The sequence below is a fragment of the Cricetulus griseus genome, chromosome 2, assembly GCF_003668045.3.
Source record: "Cricetulus griseus strain 17A/GY chromosome 2, alternate assembly CriGri-PICRH-1.0, whole genome shotgun sequence".
Classification (NCBI taxonomy): domain Eukaryota; kingdom Metazoa; phylum Chordata; class Mammalia; order Rodentia; family Cricetidae; genus Cricetulus; species Cricetulus griseus.
The window spans coordinates 421,958,517-421,983,882 of NC_048595.1; the positions used below are offsets into that span (position 1 = coordinate 421,958,517).

The window sequence follows — 25,366 nt, forward strand, 5'->3', positions numbered from 1 at the left end:
AAAAAGTTGAACTTTCCATAGGGGGTTTTCAAAGTCTGTCATATCCTTTGGGATAGGGCCTAGGCCAACCCCCTTGTGTCTAGGCTCAGGGAGTATCCCTCCATGTGGGAAGGGCTCCTAAAGTCCTTGGGGAGCAGAAAGGGTATGGGATAGGTAGGGTGTTAGTTGGGGGGGGGGCAGGGGAGGAGGGGAGGGAGAGGGACCTGGGATTGACATGTAAAATAATTTTCTTTCTAATAAAAAAGGGAAATAAAAGAAGTACATTGAAAATATAGTTGAACTTTTTCTCTCTCACTTGCATGTATGTGTATATACGCGCGCGCGCGCGCACACACACACACACACACACACACACACACACACACATATATGCATTTGTGTTGCATATGACCATTCTTTCCATGCATATATATATATATATATATATATATATATATATATATACAAAATTAATTGTAAAATTGAACAAAACTTTTGCATTTACCTCTTAAAATTAATTTTTTAATTTATTGTTTGAAAATTTCACACATAAACAATGTATCTTGATCACATCCACTCCGACTCCCTAATCCCAATTTCCTCCCCAACCCATTCAATACATCTTCCTACCAACTTCATGCCTGCTTTTTTGATATGAATTCTTTTAAAACACTGAGTCCTATTAGTGATGCCCATATGCACACAGTTGTGGAATCATCTACTGTAATATGGGCCAAAATAACAGTGACAATCCCTCCAAATAAATGTAACTCCCCCTGCTCCAGAAGTCTTCAGTTGTGTGTGTTTCTTCAGCTAAGTAGCCTATTATACCTCCATGCTGGATTTCTTAAACTAGCTTGATACTGTGCAGGTTCTGTGCAGGTAATCTCAGCTGCAACAAGTTCATGTGGGGAACAGTCATGCCATGACTGGAAAACAATATTTCATAGTACGCCTATTTACCCCAATGTTCTTGAATTCTATATCCACCTTTTACTGTGCAAAACACTTTTAAGTAGAGAAAATATAAGCTCTCAAATTGGGGAATGACTTTTTAACATTGCTTTGCCATGAAAGTCAACATACAACAATTCTGGCCACAAAATCAAACATCCTGGCTTCATGGAAAAAGATTCAAAATTTAGGGCAAGTACACAACAAAGGAGTCAGCCCAAGTCATGACAGAAAATTTCCAGGTTTCCATGAATGAAATTAATTTGTGGATGTTAACAGGAAGCCCAATGGACCACAGACATTTTAGATAATTAATTTTAGAGATTCAAGAGTCCTATTAAATAAGTTGACAGAATTCCCCTTTTCAACGTCAATGTACCTGTGGAGAGTCTCATCCTAAGGCCACTGGAGAAATTGCCTTTCTACCTAAATACAGCCATATAAAAGAACTTGACTCTCCTGTCTTTGTGTTTGGTGATCCAAAATAAAATTCAGCATAGAAAGAAAATTCTAGGTGTGACTTATAGTATCTGCCACTTTTGTGACCTGCCATCAAAATATTTTCTTGTCAGTCCCTTTCTGTGACACAATTCTAGCATACTTATGAGCATCTTGTCACTGTAAGAACAGGCCCACAAACAATGTCAAGACAAAGGATGAGAGTCATATTCCTTTGATAGACACATCAGATGCCTGTACTTCTCGTTCTAATTAAGGAAATGAGTTGAATTTTCATTTGTGCAAAGACAATTTTCTGGCATGGTTTGAACATGCCAATTAACTTTCTTTAGATCTTTTAAATACAAAAATTTAATTGACAAATTTCCAAGACTGTATTTTTTGAAAATAATGTTTCTGAATAAAATACCACTTAATTATGACTTTCGACCACATCATTAAAAGCTAGTGTCAATGAATAATAGTATCCTGTTGAAAGTCACTATAAATATGTTGAGGGTAATGGTATTGAAAGTACATAAAACATTTTATTTACTAAATGTTTACTTTTTATAATATCAAAGTAGTTCCTATTAATATTTGCTATGCCCTCCTTTCTTTCTCTTTCTCCCCTCAGGAACACACATACACACAGACTGATTAAACCATCATATATATATATATATATATATATATATATATATATATATATATTATCTTAGATCTACTGAAATGTTTTTATAGTTATAGTTTCCTGAAATGAATGGGAAGGGCTTAAGAATATATGGCTCATTCAGACATGAGACTGAGATTGGAGGATATATCATATTTCACACATATTTCTCTTGCAAAATGTCATATATATTTTCCTCCAGACACAATAGTATCAACTTTAACTTCAAAGTACCCCAGGTTTCAGTGCTATGATTAAAGACAGATGGTCATCTGAACTAAGAAGCAAGTTGTATCTGAAAAAAAATTGCCTTTATTTGCTTTCTAAGATAGTCTATAAAAGACTACAGTTAAGCCATAAAGAAATATTTGTTTAACACTTTTCTGAGCTATACACTGGGAATAGTCACAGAAGTTTTTATTTCGGTGCCTTCTGTACCTGCTTCCAGTGCATTTTGTTTCCTTTGCCATATTCATCTCTCCACTTCCCTTACCTTTTGGACCATCCATTAAGATTTTACTGCTATGAGGCTGAACAAACCAAAAGGCTTTTTGATTTATTCACCAAAACAGCCAGAAGAACTGTTTATTATCAATCCATTTCTCAGTGTTTCACTGGAGGAAACCGAATGTTTGACATGAAAGAGAATCCACCAAGCTCAACTCACACCATCCATCATGTAGCTGCTATTCAAACTCAACGCTAGTCTGGATCGGGTCACCTACATAAACTCTCTCATTTGTCTTTTGTTGAGTTCCTTTTAAAGACAACCTCTTACCTTTGGATTTCTAGTCCTCAGTGATTTTTCCAGGCAATTCTTTTTCACTTGGATGAATTAGTGACATTAGAGTTCACATAGAATGAGAATTTTAAAGTTTCATAGTTTGCATGGGATTCCTATTGTACAATATGTTTGAGACCATGAGATAACTGCTTCTATTTGTTTTGTAATTACCTGCTGACTATTACCTCACTTTGGAGCAATATGAATATGTAAAATCCTCAGAAATGGCATTACTTCTCCAAAATGTTCTATGATGATACAGCAATAAAATACTTATGCTAAGCCTCCCCAAATCATTATTTTTTCAAATTAAATTCAGACATTATTTCATAGACTTTTGATCATAGGCAGGTCACTTTTTATAATTATTCTACTATATTTTTAAGTGGTTCTCAGTGGGGGGTATGACCACTCCATTGAAGGGAATATGAGACATTTACATGAATATTTTAATTATGATAGTAATTAGGCTTTTAATAATAACCCAAGGGCAATGCTGTTAAAATCACATTAGAATAAAGGATTTTCCTGTGTCCCTTATAATCTTAACAAAGCAATACCAGAGACAACCTCAGATGTGCTAACTTTACACTGAGTCATCATTTGTATTTAATTCCCTAATCGTGTTCCAACTTCAAAGAAACTTAGTTCCCTCTGCTGTGGGAGTGTGTGTGTGTGTGTGTGTGTGTGTGTGTGTTTATGTGTGTGTGTGTGTGTGTGCATCTATTTATTTTCTCCAGCTATTCATATGAACTTGATTTTCTGTACTTCCCATAATGAAATGATTTCTAATAATATTTCTCATAAATCTAAATTTTTATTTTAATCAGAAGTTGAGAAAATTTTTAATAATACCTATTAGCCACACTGGGCATTTTCATATGTTTGTTTTAATTATAACTAGAAATTACAATGATTTTTAAAATGTATTTATTTAATAGGGTACAATATCTCTAGATTTTATTTTGAATTTAATAAGATGTCAAAACTTCATGAATACACACATATGAATATATGATGTTATTACCGACAATGTCAAAACCTACTTGTTTAAGGCAATTAAATTCATGAGAATGTATTTTCATATTGTGATGGACACTGAAGTCTTGGAACCAAATTTTATACCACATCTGTGATGGCTAATATCAATGTTAGAGGATCTACAATCACCCTGGAGATGAATCTCTGAGCACACCTAGATTAGGTTTGCCTTTGGGTATCCTTGTGAATAACTATCTTGAGTATGTCAGTGTAACTGGCAAGACCAACTTGAAAAGTGCATGACACTATTGTAGAGGCCAGATTTCTGGGTAGAGTGAATAGGAGGGTGAGCCATACACACAATGTGACTTGTTGGCTCAATGCCCCCTTGTCATGACTTCCTTGCCATGTTAGCTGTACTTTGAAACTGTGAACCAATATAAACACATCCTCCCTTAAGTTGCTTTTGCCAGGGTGTTTTATTATAGTAAGAAGAAAAATAACTAATACATTGTCCATGCAGAAGAAAGCATTGAGCCCTAAGTGGCTCGATCTTATTTCTTGGATCCACAGATAATATTACTAGCAGATACTCTTTTTGTTATAGCAATATTTGTTTTTAAAAAAGTAACAATAATCCCAGCTCTCGGGAGGCACAGGCAGGTGGATCTCTGTGAGTTCGAGGCCAGCCTGGTCTCCAGAGAGAGTGCCAGGATAGGCTCCAAAACTACACAGAGAAACCTGTCTCGAAAAACCAAAAGAAAAAAAAAAGAAAAGTAATAATAACACACACATGTGTCGTTTTCTGGTGTCATGTACTCATTGGATTGTAAATGGAGTAAATATTGGCCCAAGTATCCTACCCAATGGGCAAATATGTGAGGTCAACAATGCAGGTGACGTCAGAGGAACTGTGGGGACTTTAGTTAAGTTAATGGAATGGATCCCATCTCAAAATGGTGAGGGCTACTCAAGTTTTTAAAATGAAAGTTAGAAATCTTAATTTTAAGGAAAGCTTTAGTTTGGCTAAAAATAACAAACTGGACATAAGATACATGTATACCTTCACAGAACATGACATGAGGCCATATTAAAAACCACATTTTTAAATAGAGATGTTGTATGCAACAGCATAAATAATAATTTGTTTGAATGAAGATAAATACTTTGTCACATAGCTCATGCTGTTCTTATTTGGAAATATTTATTCATAACGTGTTAAGCTATTTTGCTTCCAGAAATGATGTGATATATGTTCAGTGTAAGAGTTTGAATTAAAATATGTGAATGATAGTCTTTATTTGTAGCCTGTAGCACTAATATTTAGAGATTAAGTAGTAATATAGACAAATAGATAAAATACAAAGTACAACTATTGACGTTTTTATTACACAAAGAATACAAACTTGGTTATTTCCCCTGTTAAAGCCAGCAGGCGGTTCTGTAATGAAGGACCCCAGATAATGTAAGAATTTTTATTACCAAAATAAAATCCACTTTATAGTCTTGCTAATTTCCCCATATAAGAGAAAGAGAGAGAGAGAGAAGAATACATCAGAACAAAGTGAAAATTTAAAAGCATCTTAGGAGAATTTCAACTTAATTTTATGTCAGATTCTTTGAGTTGCTTCATGTGAATTTTTTTTAAGGGATATATGTTGTTTTGAAGTGATGTGCTGCAAATTCAAAGGCAATGCCTCACTTTATGTGTTTGTTAGTGGTCTTTCCCTAAAACCTGGGAAGCCCTTAAAATCTGGGCTTGCTAAGACAATGGGTTTGGGGAGATTGCTCTCAAAACACTTTTAAGCTAAATTACAAATTTGCATTGTCATACCTAAACACTGAACACACTCAGAAGGCAGACATGTCCCTGGCACTCCTGGAGGGCTGTCCACTACAGTAGCTGGATAGAGCGTTAAGGTAAAACTCTTCTCAGTCCAGATTAATCATCGATGCAAGTATGGGAAGCAAAGGAACACCTACCTTCACTTCTCAGAACAATTTTGTACAAAAGTGAATACTGACCCGTGAATCCCAGTGACAAGGAAGATGAGATTCCCATTGATCTTTGTGCAGTTTATGAATTTGTCAATATTACTGGAATCCACTGTCTGAGCTGACATCAACGATCCTGTGCCAATGCCATCACACGCTGTAGAGGCAAGATTCAGAGTAAACAGCTACAAACCATACTCTTAGCTAATATATCATTGTGCTTTTCATTATAAAATAATAGCATTTACTTCACAATTTAAAAATACATTTTCCCCCTAAAAGATAAAGTTATTTATTTTTGTTTTTTCAAGACAGGGCTTTTCTATGTTGCCCTGGCTGTCCTGGAACTCACTTTGAAGACCAGGCTGGTCTGGAATTCAGAGATCTGCCAGTCTCTGCCTCCAGAGTTCTAAGATTAAAGGAGTGCTGGGGTTTTAAATGTGAGACACCAAGCCCAATTTATTTATTTATTTATTGATTGATTGATTGATTGATTGATTGATTGATTTCCTTTGACACTGCATGGCCCATATATGATGAGCAAGTTCAGTAGCACTGATCATCCTCCCTCATCAGTTTAAAATAATTCTATTTTCTCTCTCACTTAATCACTCCCTAATATGCTCCAAACTCAAGAAAAATAAAAATGTGTCTAGGTCCGAAAGGTTAGGACAGACTTTGAAGACCCCCTACGGAAGGTCTCACCCTCCCTGGGGAACAGAAACAGTAAGGGATAGGTAGGGTGTTAGTTGGGGGGAAGTAGGGGAGGAGGGGAGGGAGAGGAACTGGGATTGACATGTAAAACAATCTTGTTTCTAATTCAAATAAAAAATTAAAACAACAAAACCTATCAAATTCTATAAAACACAAGTATACACACACAAACACACCACACACCACTGTGTGTGAGTTACAAGTACATATAGTACATAGAGAGACAGAAAGACATTCACACACAAAAGTGTGTAGTCTAAAAGTATGAGGTTTCCCCTTTGCTAACCTTAGTGCTTCAATAGCTTAACATTTGAGAGATTTGAAGTCTACTTTCATCCTGTTTAAAGTTTTCCTTCTGATGAGGCATTCAAGCACTCAGGCCTAGATAAGATGTCTTTCTTCACAAAAAGTCTTCAGCACAAATTATCTGTGACATTAATTTAATACTTGCAATGCACTTCTTGTTGCTGCACACATCTGTTAAAATATAGTTATAAGACATGGAGAGTGAATGCTGTGTGGTTCTTCCCCTTGCAGACCTTTTTGTGTGGAAATAGCTTATGTGATACTAAACACCTAGTGGATCCTTATTTGTGTAGGGATGTGGTTGGATTCTAGAGTGCTTGCCTAGCATGATTAAAGCTATGGGTTCAATCTCTAGCACTGCATATAATTTTAAAAAGGAAAGAAATATCCTTTGATCTCTCAGTTCCTGTGTTTTTGTTTGGGACAGTTTGTTGGTATAATTCAAAGTCAATCAAAACCACTATTAGCCATTTTTCAGAGCAACAGAATTATACAATGTGTGTGTGTGTGTGTGTGTGTGTGTGTGTGTGTGTGTGTGTGTGTGTGTGTTGTCAATCATCTATTGTGGGAGGGTAATTATTCTCTTAAAAGCTATTCCCAAGGTACATGAAGTCAGGAGGTGTGCCTTGAACTTTTATTCCCAGGATCCAGAAGGCAGAGGAAGTCAGATCTCTTAGTTCCAGTCCAGCCTGGTCTACAGAGCAAGTTCCAGGACAGCTAGGGCTACATAGGGAAACCCTGGCTCAACAAACAAACAGACAAACACAACACAAGAAAATAACAAAACCCACAAAACCAAACCAACAAACAAAAGTACAGGAAGGACATTGGCAAGACCCTGTTACACCCCAATACTCTGAAGCATAACTCACCTTTAGGGCAAATGTCGGTGCAAGGCTTACACATTTTAATCCCATTTTCTTCTACTTCCATCTTGGAACTAGGACAAGCACGCACACAGGAACTGGAATCTACCACAAAGTTATCTGATTAAAAAAATTCAAATAAACAATAATGTTAATGTTAAACTATCAAGTTTAAAAGAATATATTTTATGATTTTCAAATAGCATCATTGACAATGTATATGTCTCTTTCCCTAAAACAAATGCTTTTCTAAGTAACCCAATTTCAAATAGTACCTCCAATCCTGAGTTCCACTCCAAGGGCAGTAAGAATGAGTATCTGCTTGGCTACTGCTCCACATTCCAAATTGCCCCCAAGATAGAGCGATTTCTTTTATAGACTTAGGAAACTACATTACATTTAGTTTGTATTTCTCAATAGTTCCACTTCATTTCATGACATTATGCAAGTTGGAAGTCTAAAATTCGTCAAGTTCATGAGGCTCAAATGAAGCTTACGTTAAACCGCCTTGGATCAAGAGAGTGCATTTCAAATCCAAGAGGAAATGTTTAAATGCACCCTGTGCTTTACTGGAGCACCACCCAAGCCTTTCTGACACAGTGAAAATTTGAAAGACACCACTTTAGCAAAGGTATACAATTAGATGTGGGACATCTTATTATTTAGATTTGGTGACATACTCAAGAAATCAGTACTCTGTGAGATGCCAGGACTGTCTCTTTGAAATAAAGAATAAATCACTGCATCTAGAGCTATCAGAAACAGAAGGACAACATGATGTCTGCAAGAACAGTCTGGTTTGGAATGTAGCCATCTTCCCTGAATATTTCTCTGGATCTATATGCATTGCTATGAAAGTTTCCAAACATGTCATGTGTCCAAATCAGAAGAGATAAGTGGTATTAGTAGTTCTGCTTCATGGGCCATACAATCCAAGTGTTTCTGTGATATTTCATCTACGGTGGGTGTAAATGCCATATGGAGTTATGAAGTTTAACCTAGAAAAACCTAACAAAGGCCTCTAAGACCCTGAAGTTCAAGGATGATGTCTATGGCACAGGATTATTATATACCAATTAGCAAACAGATCCTAAAATGATTTCAGGACCTGATAGAGACAGAGAATCCCACCATGGGTCAGGGTTGATTTATGGTCAGCAATGCCATAATCAGCATGCTTGAAGGAGAACAATCAGACATGGTAGGGGAAGATGTCAAGTCAGATATGAAGTAGTCTTCTAATGGGACATTTTCTAGGTAGTCAGTAACAGCACAGTCACTTTGTATGAAGGAAAAGTGCCTCAAATGCACTAGATTCCTCTTTGAGAAGAAAGATTGGAACTTCTGAGAAGCAGGGACCCATGGTGGAAAATGGTATGGTCAGTAATTCTCAATGGTCGATATAATATCATACTTTAAACACCAGACCTCCAGCATTTGGCGGTGCCAGCATTTGGTCCCTTTCAAAGGTAAGCACTTTGGGTTGCAAAAGATTATTACCAGAAGGCTTTGGGAGATCACAAAGGCTCTGGTTCTTACCTGCCTCAGGCCCACTCTCAATGCAAGGAGAGAATCTTGCTAAATATCACTTAACAATCTTCATATCCATATATTCTGGCATATATTATAGCATAAGTAAACAATCAGCAAGAAATATAGGAATAAATCCAACTCTATCACTATCTAACCTTTCTCATGCAGATGGCTGTCCACAATGATCTGTTCCAAGAAACAGCATCATGTGTTGAAAAGCAAAAGCAAGGCATAGAGAAAATGCTAAGTGTTTAGGAATCAGTAAGCCACCACTCTAACCTCAAGTCCGGCACAGCTTCATGTGAGTCCAGACTAATCACTTAAATGTGTTGATCCTGACTCCCCCGTTTTTGTGAAATATAAACAGTAGAACCCACAGCCAATGCAAAATAATTTACCATTTTCACTATTCAATTTCAAATTAAAACAATCACACATAAGACCTCCCATTTTTCAAGTAGTGCTTTAATTATGATGTGTATTTGTGTGTTACTTACGTGGGCATTTTTTAACACAGAATGCTCCATATGTGTACTTTGCATTAAAGTTGTGTTCCAGTTGAAAGGTAGTTGGATTGTAGACAAATGTCTGGGGACATTGAGTAACACAAGCCCCACTGTCATTGAAGTTCATGCAGGCCTGCAACACAGCAAATACATTTATAAGGAACCTTTCTATATAGTTGTCAATAAAACACTGCTATGATGATTTAGTGGAAAATGCTGTAGTTTTTATTATATTCCTACTTTATAAATACTGCCCAAATTTCTCATTTTAGAGTCATTGTGATGTTAAGTTTTCATCAACTTCTCATGATATTTTGTGCCAATAAAATAGTACCATATCTAATTAGTAGTCTTCACATAGAGTAGTATATATTAATAGGGTTTTAAACTGAGAATTGGTTTATAATGTTGAATCTGGACAAATCTGAAGTCACAATGATTAAACATACTTATATTTAACCTTTATAGTCAGTTTATGCCTCCAGATCTGTAGATAAGAATTTGTTTGGAGAAAGTGACTGAGAGCTCCTGCCTTGTGTTAAGTTCAAGTATCCTCATTCTACAGTAAGAGACATAATGATGGCCATTTATTTACTTGGACTTAAGGAGAAGCTGGGGCAGGAGACTGACCATGTATAATGGTTATGAGGATAAAATATGAAGAGCTAGTGAGATATCATTAGCAGGTGCTTAAATAAAATAATGCCATTTTTCATAATATTATATCATTTACAGTAGCCATTATATTCAAAATGCATTTGATTTTTGCTAACATAAATTTGTCTTCAGATGTGTTTTTATTACTCTTTTCAAATTCCCCTGAGAATAATTGAAAACAAATTTTCTACCTGAAAGTTGTGTTTTTGATATCACAAGAAAACTCATATAAACATGTGACTAACAAATGTATGGATAATCTAACTCTTTTAATTAAGAAATGATGCTTTCCTATTAATAATTGAGTCCTTGTAAAAGAGCTAACATGAAACAAGGCTCTGTTTTACATTTCATTATAAATTGTCATATAGTTATTAATAAGAATTAATTTATTCTGCTTCCTCGCAACATTTTCTTCATCAATTGTTGTTTTTGCAAACATTTTATCACAACATGACAACTCTCTGATGATGACCTACAAGGTACATAATCAGCAAGAGACTCACTGATGGTACATTAGTCACTAAGATGATGCTTTATATGAAGACTCTATTAAAAAGCAATCTAGAAAACTCAGGAAGTTTTAATTTATGACCAAGAAACATCATGTGTTCTTGTAATTGAATTACTAACACACTTTCTGCACTGATATGCAATGTACATAGACTGCTTTGGAACAAGGGGATATAAGGCAGAGGAATGGAACAAATTTACCTTCCAGTTAGCACACAAGCACGATATAACTTATACCAAAGCCTCAGTCTGGCATTCATGAACATTCTGCATTGAATGCCAAAATAGAATCACTGGACCACTCCAATATAGTAATGAAACGAGAGCTCTCAAGAGCACCTGGTACTGCTTATCACAATAATACAAGGGAAAGGGCACAGTGCCACATCCTACAGGGATAGGTGTCCCTACTGTTTCTCACTGTGATGGCTTGGAATCATTACTGCAACACCTGCAGCGTGCAGTGTCTTCAAAATTAAGCTTGGTGCTCTCATGTCCATGCTGATAACAGACAAGAAAGGGCTCTCCGTTTGGCTGCCAAGGCTCGTCCTTAGATGTTTAACATGAAGGAACCCCTCTATTCTTTGTTTGAATTCAGTTTTACCAGACTTAGTTTTGTTTCGCTACAGAATCATATCAGACAAATTGTTTTTTATATTTTTTAAAATCCAAGCAATAACTAATATAGTCTTAGTACTCTATTTATATTTTGCTTATTGGATGAAATCATAGTTCTTAAATATTTCAGTTTTAATATGAGTTTGGTGGAACAGAATACATTTCTAATATGTGTTTGGTAGATTTTTTGAGAAGGGGAAATAATTTGTTGTGATTTTTAAAAAATAAAACAATGTACTGTTTATTATTTTATATTAAAATTAGTATTCCAGTTTATGAACTTGGGTATATTTTCACATATAATGTTTATATATATGCATATATTCCAAATAACAAAACTTATATCAAGCCTATAATATCAAATGTAATTTAAAATTTTCCAACAAAGGTATAAATGTTAGTTTTATTGAAATAAAAATATCCTCTTCAAAAATATTAGCTAGTTTATCACACAAATAGGTTTAAATATGCATTTCTTTGTTTTAAATATAGAACAATAATAGTGTCTTAACAATGCAAACAGGAAATATTTAAATGCATAGACTTCGTGGACATAACCTTGAAACTGATATTCAGGAAGCAAGCTGTCCTCACTCATGGGACTCAATAATGCAACAACACAAAGCGGTAAGCACTGATTATGTGGAAATGATGTCCTCAGTTTTTGAAAGACATCCCACCGTGTTCTCATTCATGTTCTTCAATACATTCATGTCACATATAAGTTATAGAAAGGCAGAACAAATTAATTCTGTTTAATCAATAGTCAAATCAATGGTAGAATGTTTTTTATAATAATACAATGACCAAACTTAATCTTGATATAATCCAGTGTTAAATATTCAGTGTGAGTCTGACTCAGCCAAAAAGAAAGAGAGGAGGGCAGGGAGAGAGAGAGATCCTGAACATACAAAGCAGTCAGTGTCCTTTGGTCCGGAGCAGCCTCCAGCACATTCTCGATGGCAGCAGTCACTAACGTAGGGTCCATAGCACCTGCCGTCACATTGTTCAGCACACACAGTTCTTGTCACTGTAGAAGACAGAGACAGGGTCTCAATTAAAGCCATCCACCAACAGATCTGTTTCTAACAACAAAACAAGCATCCTGGAACAACAATTTATTCTATCTAATATTGACTAACTCAGAAAACATTTAATGAATTAAGCATGTAAATAGAAGCAAGTTACTGTACAAAAACTTCATCGATATGTGTATATACATATTTACTTATATATAACATTATTTTGAGTTCAGCAAATAGGCAGAACACCTTATAAAAACCATTGTGTGCATTTAGTAGGACTGGGAATAATAGAAAGAACTACCAAGTGGCTAAAGCCAGGTGAAGAAGTCTCTGGGGGAGAAAGTGCCCTCAGATACTGATTTAAGATCTTTACCCCTCAATAGATGGGGAAATAGATTATTGGTTGATTCACATTATATGTTACATGAAACATGCAGGGATGGAAGAAAGGAATGAAGGAAGGAAAGAGGGAAGCAAGGATGGAAGGAAAGAAGGGTGAAAACATAACAAACCCTTTCACTGGTCCTTTAAAACTCACCAATTCAATCCACAACATAAAATCATAGTATAATTTAAAAGCAGCAATGCATAGATGAGATATTCAAATTCGAGTAAAGAGAGATACAGCTCTACTTATTTCAATTACTGCAGAGACATACTTCCCAAGCACTTTCTCAGTATGAACACTGCAAAGTATATGAAGCATATGGCTCTATGGCCTCTTTATTTACAACTCTGCCTGGTTTGTTGGTTATCATTTCTTGAACTAAGGTGTTCGGACACTACTTCTACCACAGACTACATTCATTTCAACACAATTAATGAAATGCTCCTAACTGACCAATAGCTCACCTAGAAACTAAAGATTTGTCTTCCATTTCCCCTATCACTTCTGATACGGGGGAAATCATCAAGCAATGTTAATTCTGTTTCAGTAAATTTTTATTACTTTCCTGTCTCTATGCTGGTGTTTGCTTGATGCTCATTTCTCAGTGCTGTCTACTCATAGATAACACCTGTATTTGATGTTTCCCAAATACCTGATTCCTAAAGATTTTCCTGTTCCTTCTCCATTTCCTTGTTCCTCTTTTTGGCTTTCTTTTTTTGTCTTTATTTCATTTTATTCTATGACTGAACAAAATTCCAGTATACATATGTATCACATTTTTGCTTATATATATGTATATATATATACATATATATATATATATTAAAAGAGCAATAATGGCAATATGTTATGCATCAATAGCAGCAACAGCTTTTCCAGGTTCTTACTTTGTTTAACATTTTCTCCTTCATTACATATTTTGTTCTGTCATCTAACATACTTTCCACTCATTTATTACATTTCTTTGTTTGTGGCTAATTCCAATTTTTGGGACTGTAATTGATATTCATATATTTTAAATTTATATATTACATAATTATACATAATTTATGCCATAAATATATGCTACTAAACTGGTTTAACCTCTAAGTCATCATATACTTATAGTATTCTTTCCAACAATTAACTAAACCCTACTACAATTATATGTACAAATTAGTAATCAATACTATATAATGCAAAATCTTTTCATGCATAGCTTTATAAAGAATGTATCCAAATATATGTTTACCACAAGCTCTTTCAATGGACTGAAAGTAACTAATTAAAATAGCCGAATATGTTAAATAAACAAAATACTTCATTTCAAACAAGTGTCATCAAAGAGCATCCTGTTACTTTGTTTCTAGGTACCGAGCATTGCTCAGCTCCAAATCAGCAGCACAAGCCCAAAACAAACATGTCCTATAAGCAACAGAGAATTTAATTCTAGACTCATGTATCTAAAGGTTAATTTTTATTTATAACTGCCTTGATTCATGGTAATACACAAAATGTTTCAATTTCTCTTTGTTTACTTTGGCCTTCCCTGAAAAGTGGGGGAATTAATGTAGAAAACATTAAAACCATAATATTACTAACTCAGAATTTATCTAAATATCATTAAATATTCAAAGTAAGATCCTTACTCTCTGAGAACAGAATTTACACATTAAAATGACATGTTAAAATTTGTAAACTTCATAGCAATGATTATTCTATGAAACAAACATTTGTTTTAAATTATTTCATTATGTATAATGAATAAAGTTTAAAAAATTCAAAGTCACAATGTCTTCCATATTATGCCCACATATCTCACATGTTCTTGTACATTTATATATCTTATATTCCTTCCCATTTCAGTGAAATATTTAAAAAGAAAAACTTCTAAATTTTTATCCAAACCCAAATCCTTAAAAAAAAGTCTGTTCTGTTCAGGGAAACCCCAGGACCAGTGAGAAACAAACCATCAAGGTCTTCATTGGAAATTCCTTCAAAGATATTTATCAAGTATTCCAAATGGAATTAGAGACAATTTAGAAACAAAGGAAGAGGAATTCTACCAAAACCAATCTACAGGCATCCTCAGATCGCTGTTTGGCTCTGCCTCAGACATTGATAATCCTCTAGAAGATGTGAAGAAGGTGATTTATTCCAAACCAGGGGTGGGCGTGAGGGTGGAAGAGTACAGCTCTTTTTATGCAGGAGATACAGGAGTTGACAAAAAAACTAGTAAGACGAACCTGGGATCAGGGTTCAGGCTGAGGAACTCTGCAGAAACTTTTGGTATCCATGAGGAGGATGTGACCAATGCAATTTTGCAGACAGATCAGGAAAGGAACAGGAGATTGAAGAGCATCATCCAAAAGTTGAAGATGCACAGGCTACAGCAAAAATAATGAAGGGAATGCAAATGGAACATGGATGGATGATGAAAGAGAAAGATAGCTCTGGAGATCTTGACCCTTCTCCCTTCTCCAGGGGACCATATATGTCTCTCTTAGAGTCCTCCTTGTTTATTAGCTTTTTTGGCAGTGTGGATTGTAGGCTGGTAATCCTTTACTCTCTGTCTAAAATCCACATATGAGTGAGTACATTTGGGAGCATGGGAAGAGGAGGGAGGGTGCTAGGAGAATGAGAAGGGGAGAAGAAGAGGGATGCAGAGGTCATGAGGGAGCAGAAAGGTTGAGTCAGGGGAAGAATAAATGATAACAAGAATGGAGATACCATAATAGAGGGAGACATTTTTGGTTTACAGAGAAATCAGGCCCTAGGGAAGTGTCTGGAGATCTACAAAGATGACACCAACTAACAATCTAAGCAACAGAGGAGAGGCTATCTTAAATGCCCTCCCCTGATAATGAAATTGATGACTTACTTATATGCCACTGGATAGCCCTCATCCAGCAGCTGGTGGAAGTAGAAGCAGACACCTACAACTAATCCCCGAACTGAACTGGAATCCAGATGCAGAGAAGGAGGAGTGAAGAACAAAGAGGTGCAGATCAGGATGGTGAAACCCACAGAAACAGCTGACCTGAACATCGGGGAACTCTTGCTCCCCAGACTGATAGCTGGGATACCAGCATCGATTGATCCAGACCCCAGGAACATGGGTTTCTGTGAGGAAACCTCGGAAATCTATGGGACCTCCTGTAGAAATTCAGTACTTATCCCTAGCATAGGTGTGGTCTTTGAGAGCCCATTCCATATAGAGGAATACTCCCTGAGCCAAGACACAAGGGGGTGGGCCTAGGCCCTATCCCAAGGGATACGAAAGACTCTGATAACACACTATGGAAGGCCTCATCATCCAGGGGAGCAGAAAGGATAAGTGATAGATAGGGTTTTAGTTGGGGAGGTGGTAGGGGAGGACGGAGGGGTAGCTGGAAACTGGGATTGTCATGTAATACAATCCTGTTTCTAATTCAAATAAATAAAATAGGAAAAAAAAAGAAAGAGAAAGGTAAGAGATACCAGAAGCCTGTGAAATTGTCCTGAGAAGATGGAGAAGAAACAGGCCCAGCTTAAGAAAGATCAACAGGGGACCACTGAGCACAAACTTCAGGAACAGGCTCAACCATGAAATGAGGGATTCCAGCAGGTGAACAAAAGTTTCAAGGTGAGGCAATGATTCATCATAAACAAAGCACAAATGCTTCAGAAGCTATAGGCTGGGGGAAAAAAAGCAGAGTGCTCCATTCTTAGACAAAGCAGAGGTGAATAGGGTATAGGATTTGGAATCCATGTCACTCATGCATCACATGAGGAAAAAAATCTGCAAAGGTGTGCAGGTGCAGTGCAATCACTGAAATCATTTATCTTTCTATAATATTGTGCCCCAAGGATTCCATTGAGGTCCCCACTATAGGAAATGTCTCAACAGCATTGCTGAAGAGACAATTGTTTTTCCCAGATGCTCTCCAGGGGACAAGTGGACACTAAGAATGGCCCTATGTGTTGGCAAATAAGTAGGAACTAAGATGCCCAAGTAAGTGATGGGTCTGAAAGACAGAGTCATTTCTTACTGTAGACAGTGTTAAGTTTTCCATTACATCAAAACTGATCAACGTCCTTCCAACAGTATGATTTGTGTACCCTAGTGATGAATAATGCTATCAACAAACTCCAATATAAACTAAGACACCTACATGGAAATCTAGAGTCCATATATGTAATGTCCAAGGAGCCCGGTCACAAACACATGGGCTGAGGACGCATATGCTTCAGTTTATGTAGGTTGAAACCATTATGGAACATTTCCAAACCTTAACAGTTGGCACCTGATTACGTAGTAACACAATGACAACTAAGGATAATGTAGTGCAGTGTGTAACTTTGAAGGTGGACTTTTAAATGATGATGGATAGTCTGTTGGAAATCAAGGTACTTTATTGATTTATCTCTAACTGCAAACTTATGATACTCTTTTCCTATTAGTAGCAGCTGTACTTGAAACCCTGTGGGTTTCCCACAAGCAGAATAAAGTCTTTTTCCCATTCCAGAAATAATAATAATGAAGAAGGAGGTCAATTTTCTCTTTTAAAAAGAACAACTGATTTTTATGTAGCCTTCAACATGAAAAATAACACTTTTCGTTATCAAGAGTTTCACCTTCTTTAATTACCAATGAAAATTTAGGAAGCGTGAACCACACACTACCAGTGTTTGTCTGAAGAGAAAGCCACAAGTATGACTTCTAAACAGTTATCTGGCAGAAATCATTCTTTCCATTGTTTCATGGGTTCCTTTTTAAGCACAAAACATTCCCTTGGACATGTCAAAGCAGACACAGATTGGAATGAAGACCAGCATAGAATTTGTTTATTTAATGATATTTGTTGATTAATAAACATTATTTACTTAATATTGATAAGATAACAAACCTTACTCACCATTATAATGATGGAGACACACAAAATAGTCAGTGCCTGAAATCAATATCTCAGCCTCACAGGTACATTAACTTATGATTGCTTTACCTTCATTAATTTCCACCTTTACTCATATATTTCATTAGATTTCCATTCTGTATTTAGCATGCTCTTTGAATTCCTTCAATGGGTCTTCTAAAATACTTGGGAGGAGATTTAACTACCTTTTGCAGTATTGGCATGCCAGTAAATGTAATTAAAGGGTAAAATCTTTGAAGTTAAATTACTTTTTATATGAAGCATAGTAACTAGAAACTGGAGGTGAGGATTCACTCAAGAATACATTCTATGAGAATCCGATATGCAAATTTAAGTAACTAAATGCTTGATGGAGAGGGAAACTGTTGAGAGAAAACTACCTCCAGCAATTAGCCTATCCGTAAGCAGATTTATTTTTATCAGTATCTTCCTAATAAAACAAAAATTGAACTACTATTCTAAATACATTGATAACAAATATTATGACCAAATTGTTGCCTTGGAATAAATTTACTTATTTGAAAGTGACAGACACTTTACATACCAAGTATTTACCATTTTTCTTTTCTGAACAACAACAAAATTAATAATTACAATGACAAAAAGTCTATCTAGAACATAAGATAATTAAGATTGAATTTAGGTAGCACTTTTGAAGATTTCCTCCCTATATTTCATGTGTCCCTCTCTTCTCTTCCTGTTCCCCTTCTTCCTTACTTCTATCCCTCTATCTTTCCTCTCTTCAATTCTTTCGTATTGTCTTTACTTTCTATACCCAGTCTCCATGAACTGGGTATAAACATCTAACAGCAATTTTAATTCTACATAGGAATCATTATGACAATGAAAATTTTGATTCAGTTACTCTCTCTCAGTGGGGCTCAATGTCCATTTTTCACAAGCTTGAAACCGCTGTCACTATCTATTGGTCCATAATCTCATTTTTAAGAGCAGGAAATATAACATTTAAATTATCTGTGAATCATGTAATTCCTATGTGTTTAAAATAACTGACAATGCTCTCTCTAAATCTTGAGAGGCTAAATAGGTTCTTCCATTTTGATGCCTAAAATTGAGAGACACAATTCTGTCTAGTTTAAATGGGAAACATCTCCAAATCATTTACAAGATTTGATTGATTGATACATTAATTATTCTTTTATAGAACCTTAATCCCAGTGTCATTTCACAATAATTTCCTATTTGTGCTGTTAAGGTCTGTATCACTTATTGGGAAATTAAACAAACAAAAGTCTATAAGCAAGTGCATAAAAGAACATTTGTGAAGAAAATGGCCTAGACTGAATATAGAATCATCCCTTGCTCATTTGGAAGACCAAATTTTCAACCAAGAGGGGACATCACCAGAGAGTTGTTCCCTTCTCTCATCAAATTTTCAGTTAACACTCAATAGCTCATACCTCTATGATTCTTATAGCATTTCTATTTTTAATAACAAATTTTCAACATAAGACATATCATGTCCAGTGTCTGGAGAGATGGCTCAGTGATCAGGAACACTAGCTGCTCTTCCAGAGTGCCCTGGTTCATTTCCCAGCACTCTCACAGTGACTTATAACCGTCTGTAACTTCAGTTTCAGGCAATCCAATGGCCTCTGAGAATACTGCATGCATGTGGTATGAAGACATACATGCAGGCAAAACACCCAAATACATAGAATAAAACAAATTAAATCTAAAAATAAACCTGCAAATACACTAAGCCAATTAAGTAGATTAAAATTCAATGGAAATGTGAATGTTTTCAGTTCTATTCATTGAAGTTTACACTGAAAGATAAATAAGTGGATTTATCAGAAGAATTTATCAGCTATTACATTGATGTTTTTGGTTTGTTTTTGAGAAAGGGTTTGTCTTTGGAGCCTGTCATGGCACTCACTCTGTGGCCTCGAAACTCATAGAGATCCACCTGCCTCTGCCTCCTGAGTGCTGGGACTAAATGTGTGTGCCACCAATGCCTGGCTTACATTGATTTTTTTAAAATGGAATGAGTTCTGGAATGGGGATATTGAGAGCATTTTAAGTAGAACCTCTCCAGGGATTGTTGGAATGCTTCCAGATGTTGCCTCTTGCTCCAAGATTGACCATGTACTACTATGAAAGGCAAAAGTGTGCCTAAAAAGGAACACTCTGGCTTATGTGGCTTGTTGTCATTTAAAATACCATCTGTAAGTCATTGTTAAAGTAAAACTTACAATGCTCCCAGATCTGCCAGAAATGACATACTCAATTGATCACACAACAATGTATGGAAAACTAGGTTCTGGGAAAGAAACACAGGGCCACACTGCTGTTTGTCTTCCCACTGAGATTGGCTGGACTCATCTGTGTACCCTCCCTCAGGCAGACTTCTAGAATTAGTTAGGAAAAGGTAATATTAAGAAGCAGTCCTTCCCTCCTGGAGCACCACATTCTCAAATAATATGTGGGGGGATTTACTTATTTATATAATAGTAATGTGCCAGGAACTTATTTGTCTAAAAGGAAATTATGAGTTCCAAATTTTAAAGAGCACATAAGCCAATACTTGAAATTTGTCCTAAGAAAAAGTTTCCTAAGGGGTAAATAATTTAATAGGCTGGGAAGGCACACATAGAGGTGAGTCTTAACCCAAAATGCTCTTCTATGCATCATGCACAGATGAAACTTCAAATTGTTGCCAACAGAGAAGAAATCATGAAAGCCTGTATTTTGATTTGGACACAGAATTATGTACTTTAAGTATTTTCCAATTATCTTACTAGCAATATCGAGTACTAACATGTTGAAGAAATCTCTATAAGGTGACCTAAAAATGCAAACAGTTATATGTCTCAAGATAGAATTATGTGATGTTGTCTAGGCTTTCCCAATGGATATGATCGGCCTTCCAATCAAATATGACCTGATAATAGTTTAAATACCGTAAATACAGTAAATGAGCAAACTGGCTGTGTCATGCAGTATATATACCTATAGGTAACAACTGTTTAACTCTAAATGCAATAATTGCTGTATTCACCTGAAAAACATGACCTATTGCTGCACAGGCTTTGCTGAAATTGGCATTCTGAGTCATTTAATAAAAGCATGCCTAGATTTCTGCAGGTACTCATCAAGGTTGACCCTTGTTCCAGTCTAATCTCTGGTGACCCATGAGCTGTGACATGATAATAATGTTAGTTTGAAACAGAGGAATGGGATCTTGTCGAGTCTATTTTTCATCATCACCTGATTTATCCATTTACTTAATGAGGTCTATTTAACCTATTTTATAAAGACATACTTAGTGATTCATTGAGAGAATTTAAAGTTGATTTTAAGCTACCCTCTTAGCCACAAGGGAGATTCTCCCTCATTAGGAGACTATTAACATCTACAAAGTTTGTGAGTCAGAAATCAAAGAAAATATTATCATAATATAATTATAAAAAATTCCTAGCAACGAGTATGCATTATTTTACATGACACAGAACTCTAGACAGAGATTTCAGGATATAAAGTTAGAGTGTGAACCTGCATAAAAATGATAGTGGATTATTGTGTGGTTTTATATATTCATGTGTTTGTGGTATGTGTGTATGAGCTCGTGTGTGTGTGTGTGTGTGTGTGTGCTCATGCACTTGCACACTTGCATGCATACATGTGTGTCTGTGTGCAGGTGCCAAAGCACTAACATGTACATAAAGGTCAGAGATCAACATCAGGAAACTTCTTCAGTTGCTGTCCACATTGTGTTTCAGGGCAAATTCTTTGAACCTGAACTCAACAATTCAACTAGACTGGAATGCTAGAACCCCACACTCCTTTCCAAATCATTCCATCTCCACATACCAGCATTAGAATGTACGGGCTGTGATACTTGGGTCTTCCTGTAGTTTCTGGGGCTCAAGTATTTATTCTTACAAGGGATGCATTTTATCAACAAGGCCATCTCTCCTGACAGGTTGTTTGTTAAAAATATCATTTAACTCTCTGTTGAAAGTTTCATCTTCATGGCTTTGTTACCAAGCAAGTCAAAGTGCCAGGCAAGGGCGGCATCCTATTAAGTGAAGTGATCAAAAGGCAGAGGCAGCCGCATCTACAGTTCTCTGCCAGCTAAAGTTACACTCCAAAATCATGTTTAAAAAACTCAAAAGAAAAGCAAGATGCATGGGACAGTCTGAAGTCATTTTGATTTTTGGTATATCACAAACATGTGTATCCTGACTTGATGTAAAAACAAAGCAAAACAGCAGACACTACCACCTTTTCCTTCTTTTTGTATTTTTTTTTATTAGAAACAAGCCTCTTTTACGTATCAATCCCAGTTCCCACTCCTACCCCTCCTCCCCTGGCCCCTCACCAACCTCCTATCCCAAACCCTTTCTGCTTCCCATGGAGGGCAAGGCCTTCCAAGGGCGATCTTCAAAGTCTGTCCTATCATTTTTAGCGGGGTCTAGACCCTCCCCTGTGACACTATCATCTTTTGTTATCCTACTTCTGTTATGAAAATATCAGAAGAGAATGAAGATGAATTTTTTTCCCATTTGATCCATATCGGAATTAGTTCTTAAATTGTTATGCAAATTATCTAAGAATGCCTTGGTGTGAAAGAAAGAAGTTCACATCAGGTAAGTAATGAAGAAACTAAGCATAATTTATCATATTTGGTGGAAAAGCTAAACCAAATAAAAGTATACTCTTATGGACAAATGCAATGAGAGCAGCCAGACTTCTCTAGAGGAGTCAGGATCCTTTGCTGAGGAACCAGGATACTTTTCTTTTGATAAGGGTAAAACCACAAACGAAGACAAACTATTAGTGAGTTCAAAAATTGATACATGTTTTCTGAAGGGCTATTTACTTCCATCCATCAAATTTATGTATTTAAAGATATATGACTACACAATTCTGTTTACAGAAATATGTCTCAGAGGATGGTGTACATTTGTAAATAGTTACATATTTTGAAATGTTCATGAATTATAATTGTCACTAATGTAATTTCAACATCCACTAAGCCAGAACTGCTAAATAAACAGTAGTACAAACATGATTCACAAAACTATTACAGAACTAGAAAAGTGAGAGTTTGATCTTTTTGTGCTGAAATAAGACATAAAGCATTAAATATAAATGAAAAAGTCCCAAATGACAGAAAATTAGAAATATTGCCAATTCTTGTAAATTAAGATAAACAATACCACAGCATTTACTTGTGATTATATATATAATTAAAAATGATATTGCTAATTCTTGTAAACCAAGATAAACAATATAACAGCATTTACTTGTATATATAATATATATATATATGTATATCTATATAATGTGCAAATACACACACTGACTACTATTTATCACTGTTTATAAAATGCAAGAAGGGGAATTGTGGTAACACTAACATTATTACTTTTTACTGTGGGCCCTTGAGTATCAGTTAGTTTTAAAGAAATATAAAACCTATAATGATATAACCTATGTATTTCATAGAGCAAACTAATTATACCAGTGTCATGGATGAAGACATTAACATTTAAGAATATTTAACTAAGTCATCCCAGGTCATGTAGTGAGTTATTACCAAAGTAGGTCTTTAAATTACTTTCCACACTCCTATACACCTTCTTGGTTTGTTTGCAGATACAAAGAATAGGCGTTCAAAGGTGAGGACCAACAGGCCTTGGAATAGTGAGGAAGATGGCTCAAGAAACTATTTCAAATTCAATACTGTGTAGGTAAAATAATATCATATGCTTCTAATTTCACTCCTGAAAGCCCGTTCATAGCAATGAATTGTCAGTCCACATGAATTAACAACATTGTGCGTGATTGTAATGAAAACTAAGGTATCACCTCAAATCTCTTCACATTTGCTGCTCAAGCTTAGAAATAAGAGTCCCAAAAATGTTCCTACATAAACACATATGTAATTTCATGGATCTTACATATAAGTGGTCTCAACTTGCAAATTTTATAGAGAAGTGTAGGGTACCTAATGGGGCCTAATATATAAATCTACATCCCATTAATATCACCAATAGATTTATGCATAAGTGATTATAAGAATCACATTACAAGTGTATGCTGGAGTATATTAGAAAGCATGCCTTCAAAATGTAGCAGTCTTTTTCCTAATCTAGCCTAATTCATAAAATTTTAATGTCAATCAGGGTCGACTAACAGGTTGCATCCAGCAGTTAGAAACAGTGTTCAGCTGCATGTACATAGGTCAAATTGGGAAATTGTAAAGAACAACATGCTTGGTCTGTGTATACCTGCTGTAATGAAAATTAATTAATTAATCCTTCTAATTAATTCACTATAGTTAAGACACTGGATTTGACTTTTTCAAATTAGGATCACGGGGACCACAAAATGAAACAGACCCACAGTGTTTGTTAGTACTTTTCCTTGTTTGCATAAGTTTGGAAATGTTTAAAAATAATGAAACACCACATTATTATAAAGGGTGTGATTTACTTGCTGTACAGTTTTTCACTTGTGAGATTATGTATGCAATATGTAGTTTAAGTAAATGTACAGATATATAAAACTAATGGGAGAGACTTTGATAAACTTTGGTTAAGTATGAGTGCTTGAAGATTCTATATTGCTTCCAAAGTAGTATAGAAGTTGAGCAAGGAGAAGAAACAAAACCAAAAGTAACTCAAAAGGGCTTAAGACTTGAAGTGCATTTTTCAAATTCCATGACAAAAATCTCATCTCCCACTTCATGCCAGAATGTCCATAGAAAAAGCACATTTCATATAATGTATTATGACATTTAGCAAGATCTTAATGACACTGCATTGTCATCTATGTCATAGTTCAGATAAAGGAACCTGCTACATTTAAATAGAAAATAATCTTCCTTCACATCTATTTAGAATGTCCTGATAATACAATAACTGATATCAATTTGTTCCCATGTTCTTCAAGTAAATTATTGACTCACTGCTTAAAATGTTGAATGTGTACAAGTAATTAGTGCATTGTGATGTTTCACTTAATTTTGCAATGTCTCCTGAAACTATAAATTCAAGAAAGGGAAAATAGAAAATAATTGAAATCAATAAGAAAGCTTATGGACATGCAAAGTTATTAGTAAAATACAAGAGTTTTAATTAGAAATGTTGGCTCCCAACAAAGGCTTGCTGTTCGCCTGATTGATCAGGGGTGCTGGCTCAGCTCTTTCTCCACTCTGCATTAGCTCCCACTGGTTTTGCTTGCCTCTAATTGGATATTTACCACATTGGCACCTACCTTTAAAATAACATTTGTTCCACAAAGACTGTAAACACAATTATACTATGATAAATTATATGTTTATGAATGCATACAACTATGATTTGTTTATTATTCTCACAATTTGTCATTTGAGTATCACAATATACAGGATTGTTCCCATTTTCATGGTGACAGAAATATAACTTAATTCTGAGGTGTTACTTTTTTATTATATTTTTGGGGAGAGAAAACAATAACTTCCTTGGAGTTTACTAACTATTTAATACCACTAAATATTCCATTTTGATGCTGTTATAGGTATATTTTAA

The 25,366-nt window shown here is 35.5% G+C and overlaps 1 protein-coding gene across 1 annotated transcript in view; it reads right to left on the minus strand.

Annotated features, from left to right (window-relative positions):
- The window catches only part of LOC100760475 (receptor tyrosine-protein kinase erbB-4), a 658,968-nt gene that overhangs the window by 292,975 nt on the left and 340,627 nt on the right, over positions 1–25,366 (minus strand). Inside the window, exons 6-9 of the mRNA XM_035438839.1 lie at positions 12,429–12,547; positions 9,721–9,862; positions 7,697–7,810; positions 5,835–5,961 (exon numbers count right to left, since the gene is read on the minus strand). Of these exons, the coding sequence (XP_035294730.1) occupies positions 5,835–5,961; positions 7,697–7,810; positions 9,721–9,862; positions 12,429–12,547 (502 nt within the window). The remainder of the gene's footprint in view (positions 1–5,834; positions 5,962–7,696; positions 7,811–9,720; positions 9,863–12,428; positions 12,548–25,366) is intronic.